This window comes from Mus pahari, chromosome 7 (assembly GCF_900095145.1).
Source record: "Mus pahari chromosome 7, PAHARI_EIJ_v1.1, whole genome shotgun sequence".
Classification (NCBI taxonomy): Eukaryota; Metazoa; Chordata; class Mammalia; order Rodentia; family Muridae; genus Mus; species Mus pahari.
This window is the reverse complement of record NC_034596.1, coordinates 38,852,641-38,878,122: the sequence shown is the minus strand read 5'-3', so window position 1 is coordinate 38,878,122 and position 25,482 is coordinate 38,852,641. Positions and strand designations below refer to the sequence as shown.

The window sequence follows — 25,482 nt, the reverse complement described above, 5'->3', positions numbered from 1 at the left end:
GCTGGGCTGGGCTGGGCTGGGCAGGGCTGGGCAGGGCTGGGCTGGGCTGGGCTGGGCTGGGCTGGGCTGGGCTGGGCTGGGCTGGGCTGGGCTGACTTCTGACTTTCACCTCCTTCCAGCTCAGGTGCTCACATCCACAGCACTGCCATGTGGTGCTCACCTGAAGCTGTTCAACAGCCTGCCCTTGTCCCCAATCCCTCCTGCCAACTCCTACTCCTCCTGCCTTCAGCTTTTACCCGTTCTTCCATCTCTCGGGGTGTCATAGTCTTTAACCAAGATGATGACCACCTTCATTTGCCTCCCATGGCCCCTGAATGCTGCTGGGGAAAGTTACACAAGTGTACTAATTGGGGCCATTATAACTTCATAATCTTCCGTCTCTGCATTGTTCAGGAAGTCTTGTGTGTACTTAGGAATTATGAGCTCTCTGATACATTTGACACAGGCCTCACAGCACTCCTAAGATCTTTCCCAGCTCACGGTCCTCTCTCTCAGCAAACAATCCTCCTGCCAACAGGAGAGGCCTCTTTAAGCTCCCTCCATATCCCTAAGAGATGCTTGTCTCTGCTCCACCCCAGAGGAGAATGTTCCTTCTCAAGAACGTTCCCGATTCTGTCCTCCGGAACCTGGCCTCATCTTCAGGAGCCTTCTCACCTCCTTCACAAACCAGCTCATGTCTCCCAGACACATCTTATTACTCCAGGATCTGCTGGCCATCCTCTGAGTACTAATTCCCAGGCCTCTGCTTGCACAGGCAATGGAATGGGGTGTCTCTTGCCCGTTTTTGTCATTTCTGAGTGTTCCTCAAGCCTTTGAGAATAAGTTGGCACTTCCCGGGATGCCATTTCTGACCCACATCACCCCATTACATCTCACTTTAGGGTCAATGTCTGTCCCTGAAAAGTTAATTAATTTTAATTCATATACATAAAAATTATTAAAACTTATAAATAAAATATTTCAAGGTGTTCCATATTTACAAATATACAGGTACATAATAATTTTAATTATGAAGATCTTATTAAAACTATTCCTGACTGTTATATCAGTTAGGATGCTTCAACTTCTATTACAATCAGTGTTGCAATGATTATGCATAAATATCTGTGCCTGTTTTTTTTTTAATAAAGATACTTTCTTAGAATAAATTCTTAGCCATGTGGTTGCTCGGTTGAGAAGGCTAGACAGTGCATAGTAGATATTCTGCCCAGTGCTTCAGTACACTAATGCTTTCCTTTCAGCCTTTGAAAGAACAGATTGGAGAATGAGCTGCTTTCACATGAGCTCTTGGCATACTAAACTTTAGTGTTTCTCTGCTCATTGGGCGCCCATTTTGCTGAGGCAGTAGTGGCATTGTTAGAGGTCACATAGAGAGCCAAGGTCATTTCAGCCCCTCCTGGAAACACCTGCAGTTTGTGCCCAGCCCTCCCCTTCTCAAGCTATCAATTTCCTTTAGCACTATGGTCCTAATATTTGAGGCACCTGACTTGAACAAAAAAACTTTTGAATGACACATAGCACCTTTAAAGTCGTAACTTTAAAGAATGTTGGGATTTTCTTTAGACGCCAGTGATGGGAATATTGGAGAAAAGAACCTGGCGTCTGGCAGACATTATCAACTCACCAGGGTTGCTTCAGTGTTTCTGACTTGAATTCTGCAGCAATCAAGCAAGCACTCAAGGCTCAAAGTTCAAGATGAACTCCAGGCTTTTAGCCTAAAAAGTCTAAAATCACAGTTGAACAAAGCAGGGTAAAGAGGAATAAAAATGGATTAAAGGTTACTAAACGATGGAAAGTTACTGTATCCCACGGTACAGCGTAGGCCACAGTAAGAATGAATCATTTCTGTAAAAGTACTTTTCCTTTTAAAAAATTATTTCTTTCAGCTTTTGAGATGATGGTATAATCACATCACTCCACTTGCCTTCTCTCTCTCCAAACCCTCCCAAATACCCATCTTTGCCCTCGTTCAAATTCATGGCCCCCTTTTTCATCAATTATATATTATATATTAATGGTAAAATATGTAAGTACAACTTGCTCCGCCTGCATGTGTGTATGCTTTCAGGACTTGCTATTTGGCACTGGATAACCAGCTGGCGCACTCTTCATGCCTGTAGTTCTCTGTGCGGGGTGGGGTGGGGGGGTGGAGGCCTGGCCTCTCTGCCATGCCCGTTGTTGTTCTTATTCAGGTTCTGATTAGGCAGTATTGTTGATAAGACTTACGGATGTGGATGTAGCTTCTGATAGTCACAGACAACACAATTTCTCAGCAAATTCTCTGGTCCTCTGGTTCTTAAAGATTTATTTACTTATTTTACATGAGTACGCTGTCACCCGCCTCACACACACCAGACGAGGACATCGGATCCCATTACAGATGGTTCAGAGCCACCCTGTGGTTGCTGGGATTTGAACTCAGGACCTCTGGATACGCAGTCAGTGCTCTTAACCGCTGAGCCATCTCTCCAGGCCTGGTCCTCTGGTTCTTACAATGGTTCTGCTCCCTCTCTTCTACAAAGATCCCTGAGTTTTAGGAGTGGGAGGCGCTACAACTCCTGCCTGGTACCCAGGGCTAGTGAAGTCATAGAGCTGAGAGGAGAATCTACAAATCCCACTTCACTAGACCAGCGTAATTTCTAACTACATCTAAGTAACCATTCCTTTACCCACAGATAAGTGTAGTTCTCACCCCTCACCAGAGAAACTCCTCTTTGCAACCGAGACCATTACAGAAAACCACAGATGTGAAATGTTTGCCTCATTAGAGAAAGTACTGAAGGCTGTGCTTCCAGAGTCTCCCTTATGTCACCAACAGTGGCAGAATCCAAGGGACCCTGGCTCTCACCTACACCAGGCTCCATTCAGGGTTGGATTTTTACCTGCTTATCTCCCAGCCTTTGAGATTTCTTGAAGCCTACAATGGAAAGGCCCAGAGGGAGTCACAAGTAAGTTTCATTTGCACCAATAAAGATGGCAGGGAATCAGAGCATCCAAGAAGAGAAGTCTCTCCTAGCTAAGGACCGTCATGAACTGAAGACAATAGATTTGTCCAAATTAATAGTCTTTATTTTTCTCACTTCAGGAAAAATGTGTTAACAGCTCCTGATGGAAAATACTGATGTGCTCAATCATGTGCCGCTCTCCCCCACAGCTGGAAGCACTCTTTTCTGTCTCTGCTCTCTTTCCTGCCACAAGCCTCCCCTACTTCCCTCCCCACATGCTTACCCTCCCCCCACCCTCCTCATCCTTTTTACTGGACCCCGAGAGACACTATGGCCCAATAGCTCTTTTTCTGACCACTTATCTCTACTCCACAGTCCTCTCTTGTGAACGCCAGTCCAGATGTCCTGATTACAGAGCTTCTCAGTGTCACAGGGAGAGGGAAGGAAATGGAAGAGCTGGTCACCGCATCACGTATGCAAACACCCCAGTAGATTATCAAATTGTCCCCAGGAGTGGCTGTTGCCAGCATCTGCCAAATCCACCCCTCCTATCCCTCAGAAGGGATCGCCTGCTTGTAGAAAACACTTTGACTTGCCTGTCCCTTGGCCTTTCTGTCTTTGCATTTGTTATAACTTTAAGAGATATAATGAAAGAAATGTCAGGATGAGATTATATACTCAAAGAACGAACATGATGCTTGATCCATGTTGGCAAACTGTTTCAAAATGATTATCCTGTTTTGGTGCCAGGAGCGCTATCAAAGACTGCGTGCGGCTCTCCCTGTGTTCTAGCTACAATCCTCTGCTGTCATCTTACACATTTAGCTACTGTAATAAACAACAAATGTGTGAATCTTAGTTGTCAACCTGCTTGGATTTGGAATCAACTGACAGTTGAGCATATCTGCCAGAGGTTTTCTTGATCAGTTTAACTGAAGGAGGGAAGACATCCACAACCCCCAAGTGTGGGTCACACCTTCCTGTGGCAGCTCAGAGAAAAGTAAGCCTTTTGCCTGCTGGTTTTCTTTCTTTATTTTTGTTCTTTTTAAACTTCAAATATTTTTCTTTCTTTTTTTTTTTAAATATTTATTTTATGTATATAAGTACACTGTCGCTCTCTTCAGACACACCAGAAGAGGGCATCAGATCCCATTACGGATGGTTGTGAGCCACCATGTAGTTGCTGGGAATTGAACTGAGGACCTCTAGAAGAGCAGTCAGTGCTCTTAAGGGCTGGAGCCATCTCCCCTGCTGGCTTTCGCATTGTGCTGGCTTTATCTGCTTTGGGGACATCTTGTTACTGTTGCTGCTATTCTTTTTTTTTTTTTTTTCTTTCACCATTTTTTTTATTAGATATATTCTTTATTTATATTTCAAATGCTATCCCAAAAGTTCCCTATACCCTCTCCCTGCCCTCCTCCCCTACCCACCCACTCCCACTTCTTAGCCCTGGCATTCCTCTGTACTGGGGCATATAAAGTTTGCAAGACCTAGGGCCTCTCTTCCCAATGATGGCTGACTAAGTCATCATCTGCTACATATGCAGCTAGAGACACGAGCTCTGGGGGTACTGGTTAGTTCATATTGTTGTTCTACCTGTAGGGTTGCAGACCCCCTCAGCTCCTTGGGTACTTTCTCTAGCTCCTCCATTGGGGGCCCTGTGTTCCATCCAATAGCTGGCTGTGAGCATCCACTTCTGTGTTTGCCAGGCACTGGCATAGCCTCACAAGAGACCGATATATCAGGGTCCCTTCAGCAAAATCTTGTTGGCATGTGCAATAGTGTCTGGGTTTGGTAGCTGATGATGGGATGGATCCCCAGGTGGGTTAGTCTCTGGATAGTCCATCCTTTCGTCTTCGCTCCAGTTGGCTCTGTTCCTCTCAAGAAACCTAATACGGAACACTGCTTGATTAGATAGTCCAATGAAACTGAGAGAAAATCCTAAGGAGGAAAAGGAATGAGAAGCTCTTCTATCACAGAGTCCCTGGGTTGGAGGCAAGCGCAGGGGAGAGGGCTTTTATGGACAGGAAAGGGGAGACAGGAAGGTCCATTCGGGGCTAGTGTCTCTTCTTTTTCTAGGGTCTAGATCATAGCTGTGGATCTCTCCCTCCAGCAGCATTTTAATTAAAGAGTAAAGGCCGGCAGAGATTCTGGGTTTTCTGGATCTAAAGATCTAGAGTGGACATGTTGACTATTTAAGAGGGGCTTCTCTTTAGAACCTGGAATGCTGGACACAAGAAAGGCAGGGTTAAAGGGTCAGGGAAGACCAACTCTGTCAAAGACATGAACACCACATCCCCTAAGCTTCACTGTTTCAAAGCCCGGTGGGTTGAGGTGCAGCATCTGAGGGTTGTCTTGTGGACTCAGTATGAACAGAGGGATCCCAGGGTCTTCCCAGAAATCCCTCCCGTGGAATAAAATACCTTCTCGAAATGTCACCCTAAGTTTTAAGGCTATTACTTTTCATGTTCCCTGTCACTTCCTTTTATCAGGCCATCAATTTCCTCAGCACAGATTCTGAAAAAGACTTAATTGATTTATTAACATTTTTCAAAGCTTAGGAAATAACAGCAATATTTTCTTCCCACATATTAAATTAGCAGAAGAAAAAGAATCCCTAGGAGCAATATATCATATTAGTATTTAATCTTTAAAAAAAAGATACAAGATATATTGATGATGTTAGGATAGGCTCCCAAGCTGAGAAAAAGGGAAAACTGTTGGTAGCCAGCCAGTGGCTCCTGCTGACTCTGAGAACAATGAAACCTTTCTTTTCTTTGGGTTCCAGGGCTCTTGCTTTAGGGTACTATTGCTATAATGGAACACCATGACCAACAGCACTCACAGTTCCACTTAGCAGTTCATCATCAAAGCAGTGAGGGCAGGAATCTGGAGGCAGGAGCTGATGCAGAGACCATGGAAGGGTGCTGCTTATTGGCTTGCTCAGCCTGCTTTCTTATAGAACCCAGGACCATCAGCTAAGGGGTAGCACCACGCACAGTGAGTTGGGCCCTACCCCACTGATCATTAAATAAGAAAATGCCCTACAGTCAGAACCTAACTGACGTTCCTTCCTTTCAGACAACTCTAGCTTGTGTCAAGTTTTTATAAAACTAGCCAGCTCAGCTCTAGAAACTTGAAGGCCATCAAAGCCATCAAGAGGCTGTGGCTTTCAAGTTCTTGTCTCAAAAATTCAAAGAATAAGATTGACAGACCATAGAAAGTGAGTTTTAGGAAGAAGTTTAGTATCAACACATAGATGAGAGAAAGAGAGAGAGAGAGAGAGAGAGAGAGAGAGAGAGAGAGGAAGAAGGAGGAGGAGGAGGAGAAAGGGAGAGAAAATAAGTAAGCACAGAGATCCTGTATGAGTCGAGTAACCCAGAAAATAGGGTGCTATTGAGCTGCTAGTCTTGAGCCTTTTAAAATGACTTATGACATAACTGGGGTGAGGCGTAGAAGGGGATGAACAGGCCCAGTTGACCAACCTAGAGTCCCGGTGCCTCCTCTCAGCTTCACAGTGTCATCTAAGACCATCAGAAAACACAGATAGTAACACTATGATTCATAACAGTAGCAAAATTGTGAAGTAGCAACAAAAATACTTTTATGGCTGGGGGGGTCACCACACCATGAGGAACTAACTGTATTAAAGGTCACAGCATTAGAAAAGTTGAGAATCAGTGCTCTAAAGAAAATTTCCAGTTGTAAGCATGTCTCCCTGTCTTCCTGTTCCAGGAAGGACTCTTACCACTCCAAAAGTTGTACCTTAGGGTGACATATTCTGGTATTCTGTTTGACACCTGTATTATACCCAGTTGTAAGCATGTCTCCCTGTCTGTTCCAGGAAATAGCTCTTACCACTGGAAGGCAAAGGATTACATTTTGCATACAAACTCCTGATTTGCTTTTTAATTTTGGCAGCGCTGGGGATAGAACCCACATCCTCGTGCATTCTAGGCAAGCTCTCTGCCACTGCGTCACGTTTGTTCCAAAGCCCCTTGTTCTTGCTTAGTGTGGTTTCTTGGTCATCGACCATCATTGGCTTTCCTATCTACTTATTTTCCTATCTACTCCATCTTTAGCTGAAGATGCTTAAGCTTGAAGTCTAAACCCCTTCTCTGAGGTGGTCATTTACATCAGTAGCCTTCAGTTTGTTGCCTGTTGAGCGATCTTTTCTTGTGGCAGTTCCTGTTGTATAAGCAAGTTTTCCCCAAAGCTTGTTATGATTAAATAATCTTTAAAACAGGACTTGTACCTTAATATAGGAAACTCTAAAGGTAGCCTCCTTAAGTCCCAAAGTAAAAACTCCAAACTCAGGAAGTTTCTGAAACTTAGCAGATGCACAAGGTCCCTCCTTCCCTAAAGTTATATAAACAGTAAGGTCTTCTGAGGAACCACACATAGCCGAGTTGTCAGGCTGCCTGTAAGTCATGCAGTGAAGTCTCGGCTCATAACTTTCATGAGCTATGTATGAGCCATACTGGGTAGACTTTGTAGATGGAACAGTCTTTGCAATATTTCTGCTCCTCTAAGTAACCCCTTACCTACTCCTGTAGGTAACCCCAACAAACTCATTGGTTCACCAAGTTGGACTTTGATGGTCTCTCATTGGTGCCCTATCTGGCATAGATGCTTGTTCATGTCTGTCATGCATAGTGGCATATAACGGTCCCTGCACAGAACATCAAACATCATGTTCTTGCCTCTTACACAGAAAATTACATGTAAAATCCAGGATTCCTTTGCCCTTGCAGTTCCAGTCAGAAAGTCATTTTTGTGTGAGATTTACCACAGGGAAATAATGCAAAACATGGGACATGCTCTGTATAACAGTCTCAGTGATGTTATATATACATAACATATATACATATGTATGTATATACAGGTATATTTCAAGGTCTGTGATTATAACTATGTTTAAAAATGCCTGTTCAGAAAAAGTATCAATCCCATAGCTTATGCCTAGTGAGCACGACATCATATTCTTTTGCTCACTGGCATTTGTCTACTCTCCCAGGTGTTTCTTGTCCAGCAATATAATTATCATTAATAAAAGGAACATTCACATAGACCTATAAACTCTCTTTATAAAAAGCAACAATTGAAAGTTTGAGACTCTCTGAAACACTCTGCTCATGATGGAGCATGGTAGCTTCATTGGGAAGTTCAACAGGCCACAGGCCACATTAACTTTTTTTCCCACACTCATTGCCTTTCTGCAAGGCTTGTTCCTAATGTTTTTGTTGTTTGAGTTGTTGTGATTGGATCTTGTGAAACCCCAGGCTGGCATCAAACCCTTAGCAATCCAACAGTTTAAGAAGTCAACTGCTAAATTCTCTTCCCATTTACAGAACTCAGAACACCTGCTCACCTTTGTAATTCCCCCCACCCCGTCCCCTAGTCTTTTAGTTCAGTTCACCAACTAACGAAACATAAATTCATGTTAGGGTTAACTTGCAGAAAATTCCCACTTCTGTCTAAAGAGAACTGTGGGAACCAATTCCAGGATGAGGTCTACTGAAGTCTTCCGGAGAAGGCAGAGGTTCACACCACATAGGAATAAGCTTATTTTGCAATTTTGTTCAGGTGTGACTGCCAAGTGACTAGGGTCTACTCTTCCCATATCACGGTTTTCAAGGAAAAGGATGGGCAGAGGTGATTTTTGAATAGCTATTCAGCTCTCCTTTCCTCAGTGGGACTGTGAGAACTTTCTCACTGGGAGCATGCTAAGTGGAGCTGGTGAGGGCAGACAGGCTGGCACATGCAGATGCCGGGATTAGCACACACTCTGGTCCTCATCTCAGAATCCTAATCACACTGTTGCCATGTTGGACTAGAGCAAAGGACATCTCCACGCTACCAAAACAGTGTGCTCAGTTTTTCTCTTGCATATTCCTTGGTTTTCCTTTACTCTGTACTTCCTTGATATCAGAACACACAGGCTATTCTCACAATGGTTCACCATGAGTGGACACCAGGACTGAGTTCAAACATGAGAAAAACACCCTTAGGACACGGTCCTTCCTGGGCCCCATCTTCCTTTACCTCTAGCGCTCTCTGTGGTCCTGCACTTCTCAAGATTCACCTCTGAGGTTGACACCTGCTATTCTCTTTAGATGCTGGCCTTTGAATAGTTCCAATTCTTCCTTACTAGTTTTTCCTACAACACTGGCCCTCAGGGCTGGAATCTTGCCCACCTTATTCTAGTAGCAAACTCCCAGCTTGGACGTAAACCAACCCTGAAAGAGGTTAAGTGTGATCTTCAATCTTTATCAAGGCCTTAGACAAAGCTTCAGAATGTAAATGAAATTGTACTCTTGCTCCTCTGAGAACTGAAGAGGGTGGCGGTCTCTTCTTTGTGGCATCAGCCTGGGAAAGGAGCACTCGACGGTGTACGACAGGCCTGGAGTACATGCTTGGTGAGCGAGCTGTCCTCTGTGAATCCCGCTCACCATCTTATGCCTATGTACAACTGGGTGTGCATGATTAAAATTGAGTAAGAGGCCAAGAATGGGAGAACATCCAGCCTATACCCCAACCATTGGTTAAAAAAAAAAAAACCCAAACTCAAACTCATGTTTTTTCTTTTACAGAATTAGGACCATGTTTCAGTATTCACACATTTTGATATAAGCCACCCTGCAATGTGTAAAAATCAAATAAGACAGTGAAACCCGTTACTCTTGTTGTCTTCTGTGTAGTAACCACAAACCAGACAGGAACCAACTTAGGTAGGAATCTGAGCTATTCATATTGCAATTATGCACAGAGAGTAGAAATACTTGCAGGCTTAGTTATAATAAAAACGTTCACAAAGGATCCCAAATGCTGTAGTTAATGGGTTTTGGTGTTTGACAGGACAGCAGTTTGTCACTGACTTACACAAATGTAAACCCATCTCATGAAATGAAAAGACAGACTTTAGTTAGGAGACACTTTTTCCATCAATGGATTTTTTTTTTTTTATTATGAAACACATGTCCTATCATTTTGTAAAATGGCAGTACAAAGGGCTGGCATGCAGATAGACCACGTCACAGCTGGCAAGGGCCGTGGTCAACCTGGCAACTATCTGTTTTGTGTCGAGCTTTGTAATGCAGACAAACTTTGATGGTTTGATTTGCTACATTGGCCCTGCTTAAGCTACTTAGTGTTCAGCTGCCCAGGTAATGTTACCATCTCTACTGGATGGTCACTTACACCGTTAACTTTCCAACCTTTGTTCTCTGTGGTATAAATGTGTTCAGGGTCCAACAGCAACAGAAATAGGATCGGTCGGCAAAGAAGTTTACAGATCTCATGATTATAGGACCAAGAGATTTGTGCAGCCGCTATTCTAAGCAAAGCCACACTGATGACTGGAATAAAGGTGGAAACATTAAGATTAATCTGATAACTTTATTTAATATTTACCATTCTGCAGCAATCAACATGAACATTTGAGCTAACAGAATCTCTTAAAATGTTCTGCTATGGAGCTGCTTTAGAAATACACTCATATGATAAAGTCAACTATTCAGTGCCAAAAAAAAAAAAAAAAAAGGCTTCAAGAGCAAATAACACTGATTTATTGTGTGCCCAAGCACTAGTCAAGAAATCTACTAAATTACACAGGAAAAGGAAATCAAAGCGGCTTTGTTATCTTATGCTTGTCATCTTACTTACAGGAAAGATTTTACTTCTTTAAAGCAAAAGAAACATGGAGCTTTCTACATACATGTATAAGCATATGTATGTATATATATATATATTTTTTAGGGTGTGATTACAAACACAAAGTGTTATTATCAAATGCAAACACTAGTTCAAGAAATTTCTAACTGCAAAACCTGCAAGATACAAAGCTAAAATTCATAGGTTCCTTTCCTCAATTATGAATACTTTCACTAAACATAAATATTTTTACATATATTAATTTTCTGACATTCAAAATTGTAAAGTCAATATGGCAGAATTATTGTTAAAAGCACATATGTACAAATATTTTCCATACATAAAGTATTTGGCATAATTATAACAATTATACTGCATCCACAACTGTTTGCTTTTTACTTTTTTTTTACACATAATGGTATCTCTTATTAAAATTAACCAATTATGTACAAAAATACTTGAACATTTATTATAGAAAACCTCTGTAACCAGCCTCAACAGCATATACCTGCTGAATGGTTTCATTAAGAGAATATAAAAAAGTGGTCACTGCTTTCCAGGTAAGCTAGCAACAAAAACAAACACAAACAAAACTAAGATGAGCTTCCCAACAGAAGAGGGAAAATATTTAACAGCATGGTTTAAAATACAGTTCATATCTATTGTCAATTGAGTGTTATAAACAGTCAGTAAAAGGAAAAGACAAAGATTACAAAATACATTACTACATACAAGGTGCTTTTTCACCCTCCTACAACTGCGCCATCATTATGTCTACTCTACCTCCACCTAAGATGCTATGCTGCTGTATCCATGCTAGAATGGTCCACAATCCTCCTCCCCCAGAAAAAGGACCACAGGAGGAGCAGTGGCACTCAGCTCTCCTGGGGAGAAGGGGGAGTTTGAGGAATTCTTTATTTTATGCAGGATTCAAAGTTAATACCCTCACCTCTTCAAAGTCCTTTTACCATTCAATCATGTTAATATATTTTCACTAAGGTTTTGTCTTCCTTCACACTATTGATTTAATACTGTCCTGTATTGATTCCCAAATCCTAGTTAAGGGGACACAGTAATTTGTGCCTATTTAAACCTTGAACACCTGCTCTTTATCAGTGACACGTTTTGTGTAGGAAGTTATCAAGTGAGGAAGCACAAAATTCAAGTAAACACTTCTCCTGGGGTCTTTTGCTTAATCTAGCTGATTGGAACTCCGAAAGCAAATTGCACCTTGAAAAGTAATGCAGTAGATAGCATGGTGTCAGGACACTTAAAGATTCAGCAACCGATTCACAAAGCAGAGTTAAGGATGGAGACAGCTGTCAGACATCAAAGAAGTATTTTGTTTAAAGAACAAAACAACTTCCGGCCCCAATCCTAGTAACCCTTAAGTATCTACTCCAACCAACTAGCCTGCTTTCACCTTTAATTCTGAGGGTGTGAACTTAACATTCTGCTTCAGGGACAGGCTGAAGTCTTCACCTTCTTTACCGAAGTCTCAAGAAAGGGCCGTTGTGTTAGTATGTGCACAGACACGATCAGCTTTCTCAGAGTATCAAGTATTCAGAATAAAAGGTATACAACATTATCACGCATTCTATTGCTTGACAATATCGTATTGGTTTTAAGATTAAACTACATAAAAAAGGTGAACATAAAAAGGTACAAAAGGAGTCTTTTTCACAACTTACCACTTTCAAATGAGAAAGGTTTTAATGAGACTCAGCCCATACTTCATGTAACATCTGGCGTTTTAGATCAGTAACTTTTAATATTGTGCAACATTATATTAATAAGCAAATTTAACTCCATTCATTTAAAGAAAGGTCTGAGTAAGATATTTAAAGTGCCTACACTAAATGTCTTCTCATCAGACTTATCTTGTAAACGGCATAGAATTCATCGCAGGTACATAGAAAAGTGACTTATAGCTGAGACACCTTACGGGGCAGGGGCCTGGGCCTAGGGCCAGGCTCAGTCCTACGGGTCCCATTCTCCAGGTGGCTGGACCGCGCAGCCAAGGGCTTGGGGGGCAGAGCAGGTGGCTCAGAGGTGACAGGGATGGAGAGGCTGTGAGGTAGCGGGACAGGGCGCCGCAGAGTCCGCTCGTAGACACTGTAGGGGGGTGGGGTTTTGCTCTCCTTGCGTACAGGTTCCTCCGACCCGCTGAAGCTGGGCACGGGCACTGGCACAGGTACAGGCACTGGCACAGGCACCGACTGTTCATTGGCTTGGTTTTCAAAGCCTGAGGTTTCCGACGTGCTACACCGGCTAAGCGAGGAAATCCCACTGCTGTAGCTGCCAGACAAGACTGGGGAGTTTGAGCTCAGTCCTGGGGAGTTGTACTCCACTGGAGATGGGGTGAAGGACTGTACGGAGCCCTGTTCCCACCAGAGTTGGGGGTCATGCGAGAAAAGAGACAGATGTTAGAAATGTTTCACCAAACCCGTACTTGACTGACTGGCTCTTTATGACGACAAACTTGGATTTGTGAGTCCAGAGAGCAGGTAGCCATCAGTAAGCCCTCAAGAGGAGATACAGACAACCCAAATCTGCCCACACCTCTAGCCTCCAGGAAGGAGGGAAAATATATCAACTACACCACCCAGCCTGTGGCAGCTTATGGTAGTTCAAGCTAAGACAAAGATCAGATTTAAATTTAAGCATTGCCATCTGCAGTACTGAAAATACACCCCCAGATGCTTATCTGCCAGACCCCACCCCCATTTACCCAGTTCACCTCAACACCTGCTAGATAAAACGAGGATGTGGAGACTACCATCAGTGCTGGCTTAACTAGGATAAAGAGCTTTGGGGCTGTGGCTTGGCCATGGGTCATGACTTCCAGATAGGATGCGGGGTGGCTTGAGGAAGCCAGTGGGAACACTTCCCACTGGAGGGGAATCCTCACAACCGGGTCTTCTGGGAGCCCCTAGACACTGGAGCCAAAGCTGCAAAGTGACAGCATTTAGATTTTTTTTCCCCCTGAGATGTAAGCTGTTTCATCTGCTACGTTTTTTAAAAAAGCCCAATTTAGTTGCTAATTTTTGAAAATAGGAAAATTTCTACATAAAGCCCAGATTTATGGCATTTTGTAAGGAACTAGACACTGCAGCAAGAGCCCACATCTTATGGAGATGATCTGAAGACAAGCAGGGGTTGCCTCCTTCCGATAGGGGATGGATCCTCCTCCTTCCACCCGGCGCTTCAGCCAGCCTTCTTCACCTAGTGACAGCTATCAGGCCCTGCCGGAATCTGATGCTTGCTGCTTCCTAGCCCGCGTCTTAAGGAGAAGCCATGAGGAGGCTCTACTGGGAAATGCTGCCTGTGAACACACTCTATGGGTACATTCAAGCCTTACTGGGTTATTAAAATAAAAAAAAAAAAGAACCTCAAATTTGCTTAGGCAGTGCTTTCTAAACTTATGTCAGACCCCTTCCCTTTCACAGATCACCTAATGTCTTTAATGTTCTACAGTGGGTTCTACAGAGTCACTACTCTAGGCTAACTTTAACTTGATGGCTGCCCCGCTGTGGTGTGTGTGTATGTGTGTGTGTGTGTGTGTGTGTGTGTGCAGGTACAAATGGAAGTCAGAAGTCAACCTTGGATATTATCCCTCAGGAGCTACCGACCTTGTTTTTCTTTTTTTTTTTTTTTTGGTTTTTCGAGACAGGGTTTCTCTGTATAGCCCTGGCTGTCCTGGAACTCACTCTGTAGACCAGACTGGCCTCGAACTCAGAAATCCGCCTGCCTCTGCCTCCCGGGTGCTGGGATTAAAGGCCTGCACCACCAGGCCCGGCTTCGACCTTGTTTTTCTAAGACCAGGTTTTTCTGTAACTTGGAGCTGCTGGCCAGTGAGCACTGAGGAATGTCCTTTCTCTGTTCCCAGTACAGGGCTGGGTAGTACACACCACCACATCTAGACGGGTAATGCGTGGGCTCACGGTGGCTGGACTTAGGGTCCTGTGCTTTCAAGGCAAGTACTTTACTGAGGTCCTTCACCAGCCCCTAACCTCTCATTTAAAAAGATTATAATGCCAGTAGGCACAAATCCTTTCATCTAATAGGAGTATACAATTAAGCATGGTGAATTATGAGATCCAGATTCTCTGACATCTTTTTCCGAAAAGAGATCTCAAATTGAATATAAGACACGTAAGTTCAGTCTTCTGTAAAGAGTCAGTTCTAATGCATTGGGTGTTCAGGCACACCCCAAATTCTATCAGATAAGATACCGAAGTGCATTCCAATTATAGGGAAGCTTGAAACTTGGGAGTAGTGCGCCCTCTAAAGTAACCTGGGAGTTACAGCCCAAGGTGTGATCTCAAGATATTCCTCCTTTCTCTCCTTCTCTCTGTTCCTCAAGCCCTATTTATAAAGTTATGTTATATCACAAGACTGCCTCTGGGCCAGTACGAATGCACGCAGGTTCCTTTTAGGACAGTACAGACCAGCTTGCTAACTCGAGCTATTTAATAGGCACTTGAGCATTTTCCACTAACGCTGCCTTTATTCTGTAAGAGTTTAATCTCCAACACTTACTGCCTTATTTCAACTCTGCATAATGGAATTGAGAAACACTGGCGATAATTCCATCACAATGTGTGGGAGTGAGTTCTTTTGAGGGTGTACAGATACAAAGATGTGGAAGCGCCATGCTGCCTGCCTTCCTCACATCAGGATGATGACAAGGCAGTGGCTTCCAGAGCAAACACTGTCTGTCACGTGGACTTCACAATAACAGCCGCACTGCAGAGTGACAGCAAAACTAGAAAATCATTTGTACTTCTGTCAAAATTTTACATCAGGAACTCTGGCAATGAAAACCAAGCCACACTTTTTTCTTTTTCTTTCTTTTCTTTTCTTTTCTTTTCTTTTCTTTTCTTTTCTTTTCTTTTCTTTTCTTTTCTTTTCTTTTCTTTTCTTTTCTTTTCTTTTTTTGGTCCTACACCCTATTTCCATCAGTGACAGTCATGAGCAGCACAGATAACCTGTCCTGAAGTGTTTGTGGAGACTAATTTGTCTTTTCATCTCAGCTAGCACTGTCTAATCTACACAAAGGACATGAGGTGTGGACATCTAAGTCAACCTGGTACCAAACCATCCATTCAACACTCCCTCCAGCCTCCGGTCTGCTCCTGGGGCTGCTCTTCTCAACACCACCCTTCTCCAGTGTGCTGAAAAGCCTTGTGGCCAGTCTGACTGAATGTGGAGAGAGGCTAAATATTGTTCTTGATCTTCATGAGGGATTTGTAGGTTTAGAGATGTTAAATATCCTGTATTTACATGTCAAACATGTGACCTTTAAGGTGGCTAGCTTGTTTTCCATGTTTTTTTTCCATTTATGCCATCAAGTCCTCTATAATTCAGTATATGTTTGTAATGTGGAGTATCTTTAATACAAAGTATTGAGAGAGAAAGTTGAGTTTGGCCTTAGCCAAAATGGACGAGGTTGATGATAAAGCCCAGAACCTTCCAGAAGAGGATTTAGTACACCCTGATTACTGGTGTTTTTCAATGTAAGTGTACACATGTATGTTTAATGTGCTTTAAATGTGTTGACTGTAGTTTGTTATGTTCTCATTGCCAAAATTTGGAGAATTAAGCTCCTCCTTCTCCTACTACTAAATAACAAAACAAACAATAGGAAACAAAAAAATAACCCGCAACGAGGTCTGTGTTCTTGGGTAAATCTCTCCAATGGGAAAAGCAGAGCTGTTTTCTTGTCCCCACCCCCCTTCTTAATATGATCTTGTCTGTAGGAATGAAAGCACCTTTTGATGTGCTTAGGACAAGGTTTTAAGAAAAAGGAACCAGGGCCAATCTTTGGACCCTGTCTAATGACAGACTTGTACCTTCAATGGAGACCGTCCAGCAGGCGAGGGGGACACTGATGTGGTGTGTCTTGCTGGCGAAGCTGTAGATGGAGAAAGAACACTTTAACTAAGAAAACCCAGAGGGCTGGCTGCACATACCCTCTGTGTGTCCAAGCCCAGGCAGATGTGTTAGTGGATAAGGATCTCCTCAGCAGGGGAAGAGGAAAATGGAGAGGACAAACTACACAATGGCTCTCTAGAATAGATTCCTCATAGAAGATGGTGCCATCAGGACATCGGCCAGTTAGTGAAAAAGTTACTGGTGCACACACATGATGCTTTGACTAGAAGGGTATGGCCCCAAACTGCTCTGATGGCCTTCCTCTCCTCTCCTCTCCTCTCCTCTCCTCTCCTCTCCTCTCCCCTCCCCCCTCCCCTCTCGTTTCCTTTCCTTTTTCTGCTGACAAGGCTTCATGTAGTCAAAGCTAGTCTTGAGCTCCGGACATCGCTGTGGATGACAATGACTTCCTTAGTCTCCTGACACCTCCTAAGTGCTTAGGCTATGAGTCTGTGCGGCCACGCTTGGCTCTCACATCCTTTCTAAACCCCCAGGTCCAGATGCCTTTCATCACTCAACTGCTTTATCTCATAAAATGCTCCTGGTGGGAGACGCCTTCTGTCTTTGCCCTGAACAGGGAAGACCAAGGTCCTCCAGGCAGCCTAGAGCAGGCCTATAAAGATGTTCAGTAACCCTTCCCTTTCACCTCACCTCCCAACATCCCCAGTGCAGACAGAAAGCTTGTCCACATCAGTACAAAGGGGGATTTCTGCCCATTTCTCCTCTAATGCCTGTCCATAGGCCTTCCTTCAGTCCCTTGGGTGGGGACTTTGAGATATCACCATCACAGCAAGAGTGACTTCTGCTTCTCTGGGGTTTTCAGGTCTGCTACCAGGGACCCAGCATGTGTGGCATGTGCTCTTTGTGTGCTTACAGATCAGATCTTGTTTCTAGCGTGTAACTGCATAGCATAAAAACAGCTTGTGACCCAGTCGATGGGGTGAGGGCAAGCCGTACTTCCCATGTCTACACAGAGCAACATTGGCAAATGTGAGCTCTGCTCCTCTGTGATTTCCTGCCACTCTTCCAGTCACCACACGGAGGCCTAGAACTCATAAAAACCTACCCAAAGGCTGAAAGGAAGAAAGACAAGACAGTCGCACAGCCCCACAACACTGACCACAGATGATGATGTCAGGACAGACCATGAAAGCAATCAGTACAGAAGGGACAGCAGCCCTACCAATCTACTTGGGAGGAGAAGGGTCGCCCAGCTGTGCTGAGCCCTAAGAGACCACAGAGGGTGGTCCATTATCACGCTGCGGGGTTGGGAGGTCTCATCTACACAAGCCAGCTCCTACTTCTATTCCTACACATTGTGAGTGCTGACTCCGAAGAAAATCACATATGTACAGAGAAATCAGTCCCAATGGGGGGGGGGTGCTACAGCTGCCACTACTGTCGCAGAGGTCAAGGCCTCCTGTGTACTTGACTTGGTCTTAGACGTGGCACAGGCCTGGCACCTAGTGCTCATTCTCTGAGCTATTTTTCTGAAAACGCACTTTCTACAAGCCTAAAATAGACCCATCAGCTTCTTTTTTGTCTCAGACGCTCAGCTAGCATTGATAATATTTATTCCTTTGTAAGAACTATCAATCTTATTTTCCCTTAAAAATACCTTTCAAGTTCCCATATTCATGGGTGCAACCAAGCTTTAAATAACTAGCCTGTCTGAAGGTACGTGGATCACCAAAGAAATACAAATGATTTGGCTGATGGGGTCTTATTTCCACAATCAGACCGGTGTACTAATGACGATCAATAGGACTAAATTCCATCTCTCATTCTGTTTAAACATCTCACTACCCTGCAGACACTATTCAAAGGATGAGAAACTACAATGTAGCAAGTGAAACGGGAGTGCTCAGTCTAGGGAAATCTGTGGAGGAAACTACCACGTTTTCTTTGGTTCTTAGGCCAGCTATACCTGGAAGGCTCCAGTCGACATAGGAAAGGGCTGACAAGATTTGGTTACTGGAAAAGGCAGTCAGTTAAAGCTTCCCTTAAAACTGTTCCACACGCAAGTGACCAAGCAAGTGGTGTATGTTCAGAGGGAAAGTTGGCCTTTTCCCAATAGAAGCTCATGAAAGAGCCAGCTCTGCTTCTGTCTGTGATTCTCTCGGCGACCCAGGGTCAGGCTGGAGGTTTCCCAACCCTTTTCAGCACTCAGATGTTAGTGAGCAGAAGAATCCCACAAATGGCCTGGTAAAATGCTGGTCCCAGCCTCATTTCAGGAACATAATCTACCGGCTCAGAAGACCCGAGGCTATACGTACGTTAGGATGTGCTTCCTGTGTCACAGTTACAAGAGATGAAGGTCCATGCTTCAGCCCTTTGAGCAACACCACTGGTGGAAACAGAGCTCTCAGAGCAGCAGATAACTCAGGGTGTCAGAGGCACCTCAAAGCCACTGAGAGTTGGCTCTTGAGTCAGCTGAAACATGGATGCCATTGGGGAAGACTATAGAAAGTGGCTGAGTTAGCAGAGGTCAGTGCAAGCAAAGGGCAGAGGCCAGTGCCAGTGACCCACCAAGCAAGAAGGGTTGAACATGGAGCCGGGAAGAAGACGGCATGCTCAAATTCTTCCGAGGGCCTTACTAGAATGGACTGTTGTCTAACTGTATGGCAGAAGAGCAGGCAAAGGAGAAGCCAACTAGAGGCGAATTATGTGGCTAGCAAACTTGAAATACTCAATATACTTATTATATGAAAGTGATTATTCGAATGCTTCAAATACCCACCAGTCTGTGTGGGCCTTGGAGGGACAGGGGGAGAGATAAGTTTCCCACTGTCCGACACGGTCTTGGCTTCTTTCCCACTGTCCAGGCTCCAGCTGCTAGGGGTGGGGTTCACAGCTGGAAGGGAATAACACAGCTAAACACACAAGAGCCAGCTTTGCCTTTCAAATGCTTGAGATCTTAGGAGAACGTCAGAATTATCCAGAATGTGGTCAAAAAGACGGCGAAACCTTAAGCAGTAAACAAGCAGGAAACTTCCCCAATACTAAACCTCTCTCTAATTGGTTACCTAACAGAGCTGACATTTAATTGAGTAACAGCAGGTCTCTTTATTTCCCTCAAGCTGTCAAACAGGACTACAAATCTCTACGCCGGAGAGTAGCAACCTGCTGGAGAATTCCAAATGTATTCAGATGCCAAGAAATAGATGGAAAATATAGTCATCAGCCTATATTTGTAGAGATGTCTGAACAAATGGCCATCTAAAGGAGGCGACAAGGCAAAGGGCACTCTCTTATTTCAACCTTGTGGCAGAAGTGCCAAGGGCTGGGGTTGAGGGTGCCACACTGACCAGTCCTGTCAGGAAAGGACGTGTCCCAAATGGAGGGATTACACTAAATAAATCCTGAGGAAACCACTTGGACTGCTGATAGCATCGTTGTTACTTTGCAATTCATCTGCTCCAAGCATCAAGGTGTAGGAATATGGACAGCTCTGCTATGGAAGCACGGCAGGACACACAAGGTTATGAAACACAATGAAGTTTCTAATAGTAAACCAGCATTCCCGCTTGCTTCCCGTGCAGACACTGCCATCTGATGGACGCAGTGAGAATTGCCACATTTTATTCCTCCAAATTACTGCTTTGATTTAATGGGGTGGAAATATTTTAAACATTTTTTTTTTTTTCTCTATGTCTTTTGTATTTGCTGGGTAGTTTTCTTTTGTCAAGTTGGTAAAAATAACAGCACATCCCTAGTTTCTCCTGGTAGAGATCAATGCTTGACTTACAACATTAAAGCTAATTCCATGCTTTAAAATAATTTTGTCTGGGTCCTCGCTAATTTTCATCTCCCTTTGGGAAGTTTTAATGTTAATCTATCAGTGTACCGAAATGGTAATACAGCCTAGTTCTTAATGGGGGCAATTAAAGTGCACTTTACTGGGACATTTCATTAGTGAGTCTTGATTCATTAGCCTGCGAGACTGCTATTTTTGAGGCCTGACCCTGAGAGGCAAACGGGTGACTTTGCAAGTCCCTGCACCCACAGTGGAGGAAGCGACATTTAATCTGCCCTTCCTGGTCTGTGTGTTGCTAATTGGCTTCTTAGCTCTATGCGTGCATTTGGTGTGTGCATCTTGTTTGTGTGTGCATGACCTTGAGGCGGGCTCCACTCCATTATGTGGTGGATCGCAATGCTTACATGGCATTTAATGGTACAAGAGCCTGTGTGAGTGATCACAGACAACAGATGAGCTGGCTGAATATGAGCTTTGTGAAGGAGACAATGGATGGGGTCTGTGGAATCAATCTGAGGAGTAGCTACTTTCATTGTGTGAACTAGTGGCTTCATTGGCAACTTTGCTTCAGGAAGAGCAGGTTTGGCCTGGGCTTGCTGAACAACAGAAAGTCATTACACAAAGGAGCTTCTAATTTGCTTGGAGCTTAGGAGTTTATGGAGAATGGATCATGATAAACTGTCTTTCACTAATTGCCTAAAGATCACACTCACCCTGATCATTAACAGTCTAGAGTTCTACCTGCCACACGGCACACAGAAGACTGGGGGAAACGAGGACACGACAAACCCTGACACATTCTAGGACCTATAAGGGGTGGATGACTGGTACCCACCTTTCTCAGGTGCAGAAAGGTTGGGGTCACTTCGAGGCAAGGCCCCATCTCCAATATGATTAAACAGCATCCTCTGGAAAGGGAGAAGAGTCCATTTTTATGATATAATATGTTGAGATAGGATGCCTTTTAGAAAATGAGATGGTTATCTCCTTATGAAACTCTTTACTCAAAACATTTTCTATATGGTATAATGAGCCTAGGAACAAATAATTAAACTCTATTTCAGGAGAAAAGGGGAAAAGAGTCTTAAGTTTTCTGAAAGAAACATAATAAGAAATGGTGTTTTACATTAAATATAAATGGTAAATAATTACTCATAATAAACATAGGGAAAATTAATAGTAAGTATTCGCTAGGTATGGTGTTCTTTACAAGTGTATACTGCTAGGCTGGCAGTATGACATATGAATAAGAATGAAAGGAGAAATATTAATTTAAAAACCTATTATATAGACAAACTTATAGTTCAAATCCTATAGTAGACAAAAATGAGCTAATGAATATTCTATAATTTTAACCTACAAAATTACCAATTTTACATGGCTCTACCTAACTCATGAAAAGAAAAAATGGAAACCTACAGCATTGTACATTATTGTAATTTTGGTAACATATATACTGCTTCAAATTTTACCCAAGGCAGATAACTTAGGACTAGTCAAGGAAGCCTTTCAGAGTTTCCCATGCTGGCACATGATCTCTTAGAGCAGATGAAACAAATTGAAATCCCCTTGCAATGCCAGTGACAACGGGAAATAAAATTGGTTAGCTGGTTCAGCCAAACGCACTCAGAAATCATTTTCTGCAAGACATCAGTGCTGCGCAGAGGAGGTATCCTGGGCCTTTCGGGAAGATCACACAATCAGCAAAGATAAACCAATCAAGCCAAATCCCACTCGCTCTCATCCAATTCCAGATGCAGCTACAGACTTCTGCCAGGATGGTGTAGAAAAACAGAGAAATTAGCTGGAGCAGAAACAAGTAGTTTTCTCTGCTCTTAAAATTAGTCCCAAATAAACTGTGCAAAAAACTCAGGGATACACCACGAATCTTTAACTTCGTACCCGCCCTCCAATGCACATACGTCGCCCCTAGACTGGGCCTGTGGCCCCGTGCTCACTTAGGTTTCTTTCAAGTGAGGTTTTAGTGACAGGCAGAACCACATCCTCTAGCTCCTATGGCATCTCCAGGACACAGCCCCTTTCCTGGTAATTCATGGAAGACTAACGGCAAAGGCAAACAGATGGCACCTACATTCTTGGGGAAAGGAATCGGCTGTAGCTCTCCTCAATAGCTATGGGCAAACAGGAAGGTCTGGGCAGAAGCAGGAGTCTTCTGCTAAATCAAGTTGTTCTTCCCTCCCCAGACTTCTGCTCCATACACATGCAAACACACACACAGATGGTTCATTCGCTGGCTTTCCCTTGGAATGTTGTTGTAGCAGCAATGAACCAGGTTGAGATCAAGGACCAGGTAGTCCCTCTCAGTTTCACTGTCAGGGCTGTGACCCAGATATCCCTCTAGAACAGTAGTTCTTAACCTGTGGTTCCTGGCTCTATTGAGGGTCACATCAGAAATCCTACTCAACCTGTGGGTACCATCAGATATCATGCATATCAGATATTTATATTATGATTCATAAAATTAGCAAAATTATAGTTATAAAGGATTCATAACAGTAGCAAAATTACAGTTAGGAAATAGCAACACAGTAATTTTATGGTTGGGGGTCACCACAGCATAAGGGACTATATTCAAGGGTCCCAGGATTAGGAAGAACCATCGCTCCAGAAGGATGAGTCAGATGGTACTCCAAACAATGGGCAGAGACCAGAGGTGGACTGACTGAGTCTTCTTCCAACTGGCCTTGTCACTGGTTGCTTTTGGCAGGCACTGTATGACTCCAAAGAGATTCACACACAATCCCACACTCTCCCATTCTCTAGCTTCTGATTCCCCCCCACAGGAGTACCTGAGAAGGCTCCACAGGTGTTGGGTAAATGGCACTGCATGGTCTATCTCTTGGGGACAGGCAAGAGTTTTCTCTGGAATGTTTGTGTTTGTCAGACAACAAAGGTGAAGCTGGGAAGGGAAACAGACATTATCAGTGAGCTAGCCAGTGGGGCCTTCGAGGAAGCCAGAGTGGTGTGGCAGTTGCCTACAATATGGGCCACTGAAGCCACAGTTCCCAGGGCCTGGAAACATCTCAGGGCACCAGACAGGACATCCCCAACTCGGCACTAACCTCTGGCACTCGACGGAGCAGAACTTGTCACATTAGGTGAAGCAGAGTGAGTGGAACTCAGGCTTGAGGTAGATGGACTGGGCTGGAAACATAGGGCACTACTGTCATACATGGTTAGGCGCTTCCATTCATGACATTTGAAGCAAGACACCAACATTCATTTCATTTTCAAATTAGCAAAAAGAAAAACGAAAACCCCAAAGGCCATTTAGAAACAGAGCGAAGTCTTATGGATTCAGACCAACCACGAAGATGGCCTGGATTAATCAGGCCTGAGAGTTCCACTCCTGCTGAAGGAAGGAACATACATGTAGTAGTTTCACCTCTAGTCCCTGACCCCATCAGTAGCCCTCCCTCCCTGTAGTACAAAGAGAAATACTTCTAGTCTTGGGGAAATAGATAGGGAAGTGTTTCTAATTTTCATTTATTGATCGATCGGGAGCACATATGTGTGCACATATCGGGAGCACGCATGTGTGTGAGTGCATGTGTGTATGTGTGCATGGCATGCATGGGGAGGTCAGAGGACAGCCAGCCTGCAGAGAACTTGAGTTAGTTCTCTCCTTTTGCTATGTATGCTTGGTGACAAGAACTTTACCCACTAAGCCATCTAGCTGGCCCAGGTGAGTGTTTCTAAAAGGCACACAATCTGCCTTCTCCTTGGCTTCAAAACTCTGTTCAAAGCATACACTGGGAGTCACATAGTGGCTGTTTCCAAAGACAGTGCTAAGTTTATTTTACTACCCTAAAATAAAATGCTTCAAGACTCCCATGAGTTCTAAAATACCTACAAAACTATGCATTTTCTTCCAATTTTTATGACAGAAAATTTTCTTATGTAACTATGCAAAATTTCTACTGGGGCCTCAAGCCACAAGGGAACTCATAAAGAGTTACTAGAGAACAGTAGGAGGCAGGTAGTGTATGTCAACTTGCTCCAAGAACCCAGGATCCAGAAAGCCAAGAACTACCAAGATCAATCTGAAAGCTAAGCCGGGGCAGCTTGCCTGGGCTTTGTAATCAGTTGCTTATATGTTCTTAGAGTGATGGGCATTTTGGAGAGACACATCTTTGTGGATTCCAAAGGCCAACAAAGCAATACTGAGAGTTCTTAAAAGGTTGGTCCTTAGGGCAAGGTCTTGCACGAAGGTCTGTTCATGAGCCCAGCGGGATGGACAGACACTCTCATGATGCAGACAGAAACGGAAATAGACATAAGCAGACAAAAAGCTAATGAAGTACCTGCATGTTAAAGACTTCATCAGAGCTTTCTGATTGCCCTGTAATATTGCTTACTTCAGCAGAGGCCTGTGAGGACAGCGAGGACGAGGAATACCGGTTGACAGCTGGGTAACTTAATGGGCTGTTTTAGGGGAGAAAAATAAAACAGTTGTTAATTCAGTCTTGGAACTGTATTTTATCACATGCTGGCACGGCATAAAACCGAAGGGGGGGGGGAAGACGCATCTCGTTTTGTTTTCTCCTGTTTGCCTCAATATAATCGAATGTTTGAGTTTATTTATTTCTCATGCTGTCGCTGTTTTTACCACGGGCAGATGTCTGCAGCTGCCTCATGGCTTAATTATTTCATTAAGAAATAGAGAATTTGACAAATTGTACCATAAAGAGCGAGAGAGCCATTCCAGATCGTCTTGCGGGGCTGGCAAATTGGGAGGTAATTCAGAATACGACTTACCTGCGCCTAGGGATTACCCTGGCGCCATCCGGACTCATGGAAGCAGGGGCCGAGTTTCTACACACACGAGGGCTTCCATTGGGAAAATGGACAGGGCTGGCCTGGATACAAGCAGGGAATTCCTGAAGAGGAGGTAAAGGACATGCTTGATTAGAGCAACTGATGAGGCGCTTCAACCTACTAACCAGACGCCCTCAACATCATGGAATCTACCTAGGGACCAATTACAAATGCCAGTATTATTGAGCCTCTGACATGGACATTTGTTTCATAAGCAGCAGGGACGCCACTGTAGTATTAGCAGCTCCCTGGCAAATGCTGCAGTGTGGCAGAAGAACCAGAAGATGTCACTGTTGGATAGCTACTGCATCCACAGACTCACAAACGGCAATGGCCATCGTTTAGGTTGCCCTA

At 43.8% G+C, this 25,482-nt stretch overlaps 1 protein-coding gene across 4 annotated transcripts in view; it reads right to left on the bottom strand.

Annotated features, from left to right (window-relative positions):
* Positions 1–10,265: 10,265 nt before the first annotated feature.
* The window catches only part of Dock4 (dedicator of cytokinesis 4), a 406,489-nt gene continuing 391,272 nt past the window's right edge, over positions 10,266–25,482 (bottom strand). For 2 of the 4 annotated variants that reach the window (XM_021201378.2, XM_029540997.1), the window contains 8 exons: positions 25,069–25,190; positions 24,615–24,735; positions 23,373–23,454; positions 23,100–23,209; positions 21,125–21,197; positions 19,273–19,386; positions 16,454–16,515; positions 10,266–12,979 (listed from right to left, as the gene is read on the bottom strand). In XM_021201378.2, the coding sequence (XP_021057037.1) occupies positions 12,524–12,979; positions 16,454–16,515; positions 19,273–19,386; positions 21,125–21,197; positions 23,100–23,209; positions 23,373–23,454; positions 24,615–24,735; positions 25,069–25,190 (1,140 nt within the window). In that variant the 3' untranslated portion in view covers positions 10,266–12,523. The remainder of the gene's footprint in view (positions 12,980–16,453; positions 16,516–19,272; positions 19,387–21,124; positions 21,198–23,099; positions 23,210–23,372; positions 23,455–24,614; positions 24,736–25,068; positions 25,191–25,482) is intronic. The other 2 variants (XM_029540998.1, XM_021201379.2) reach the window with 2 other exon arrangements.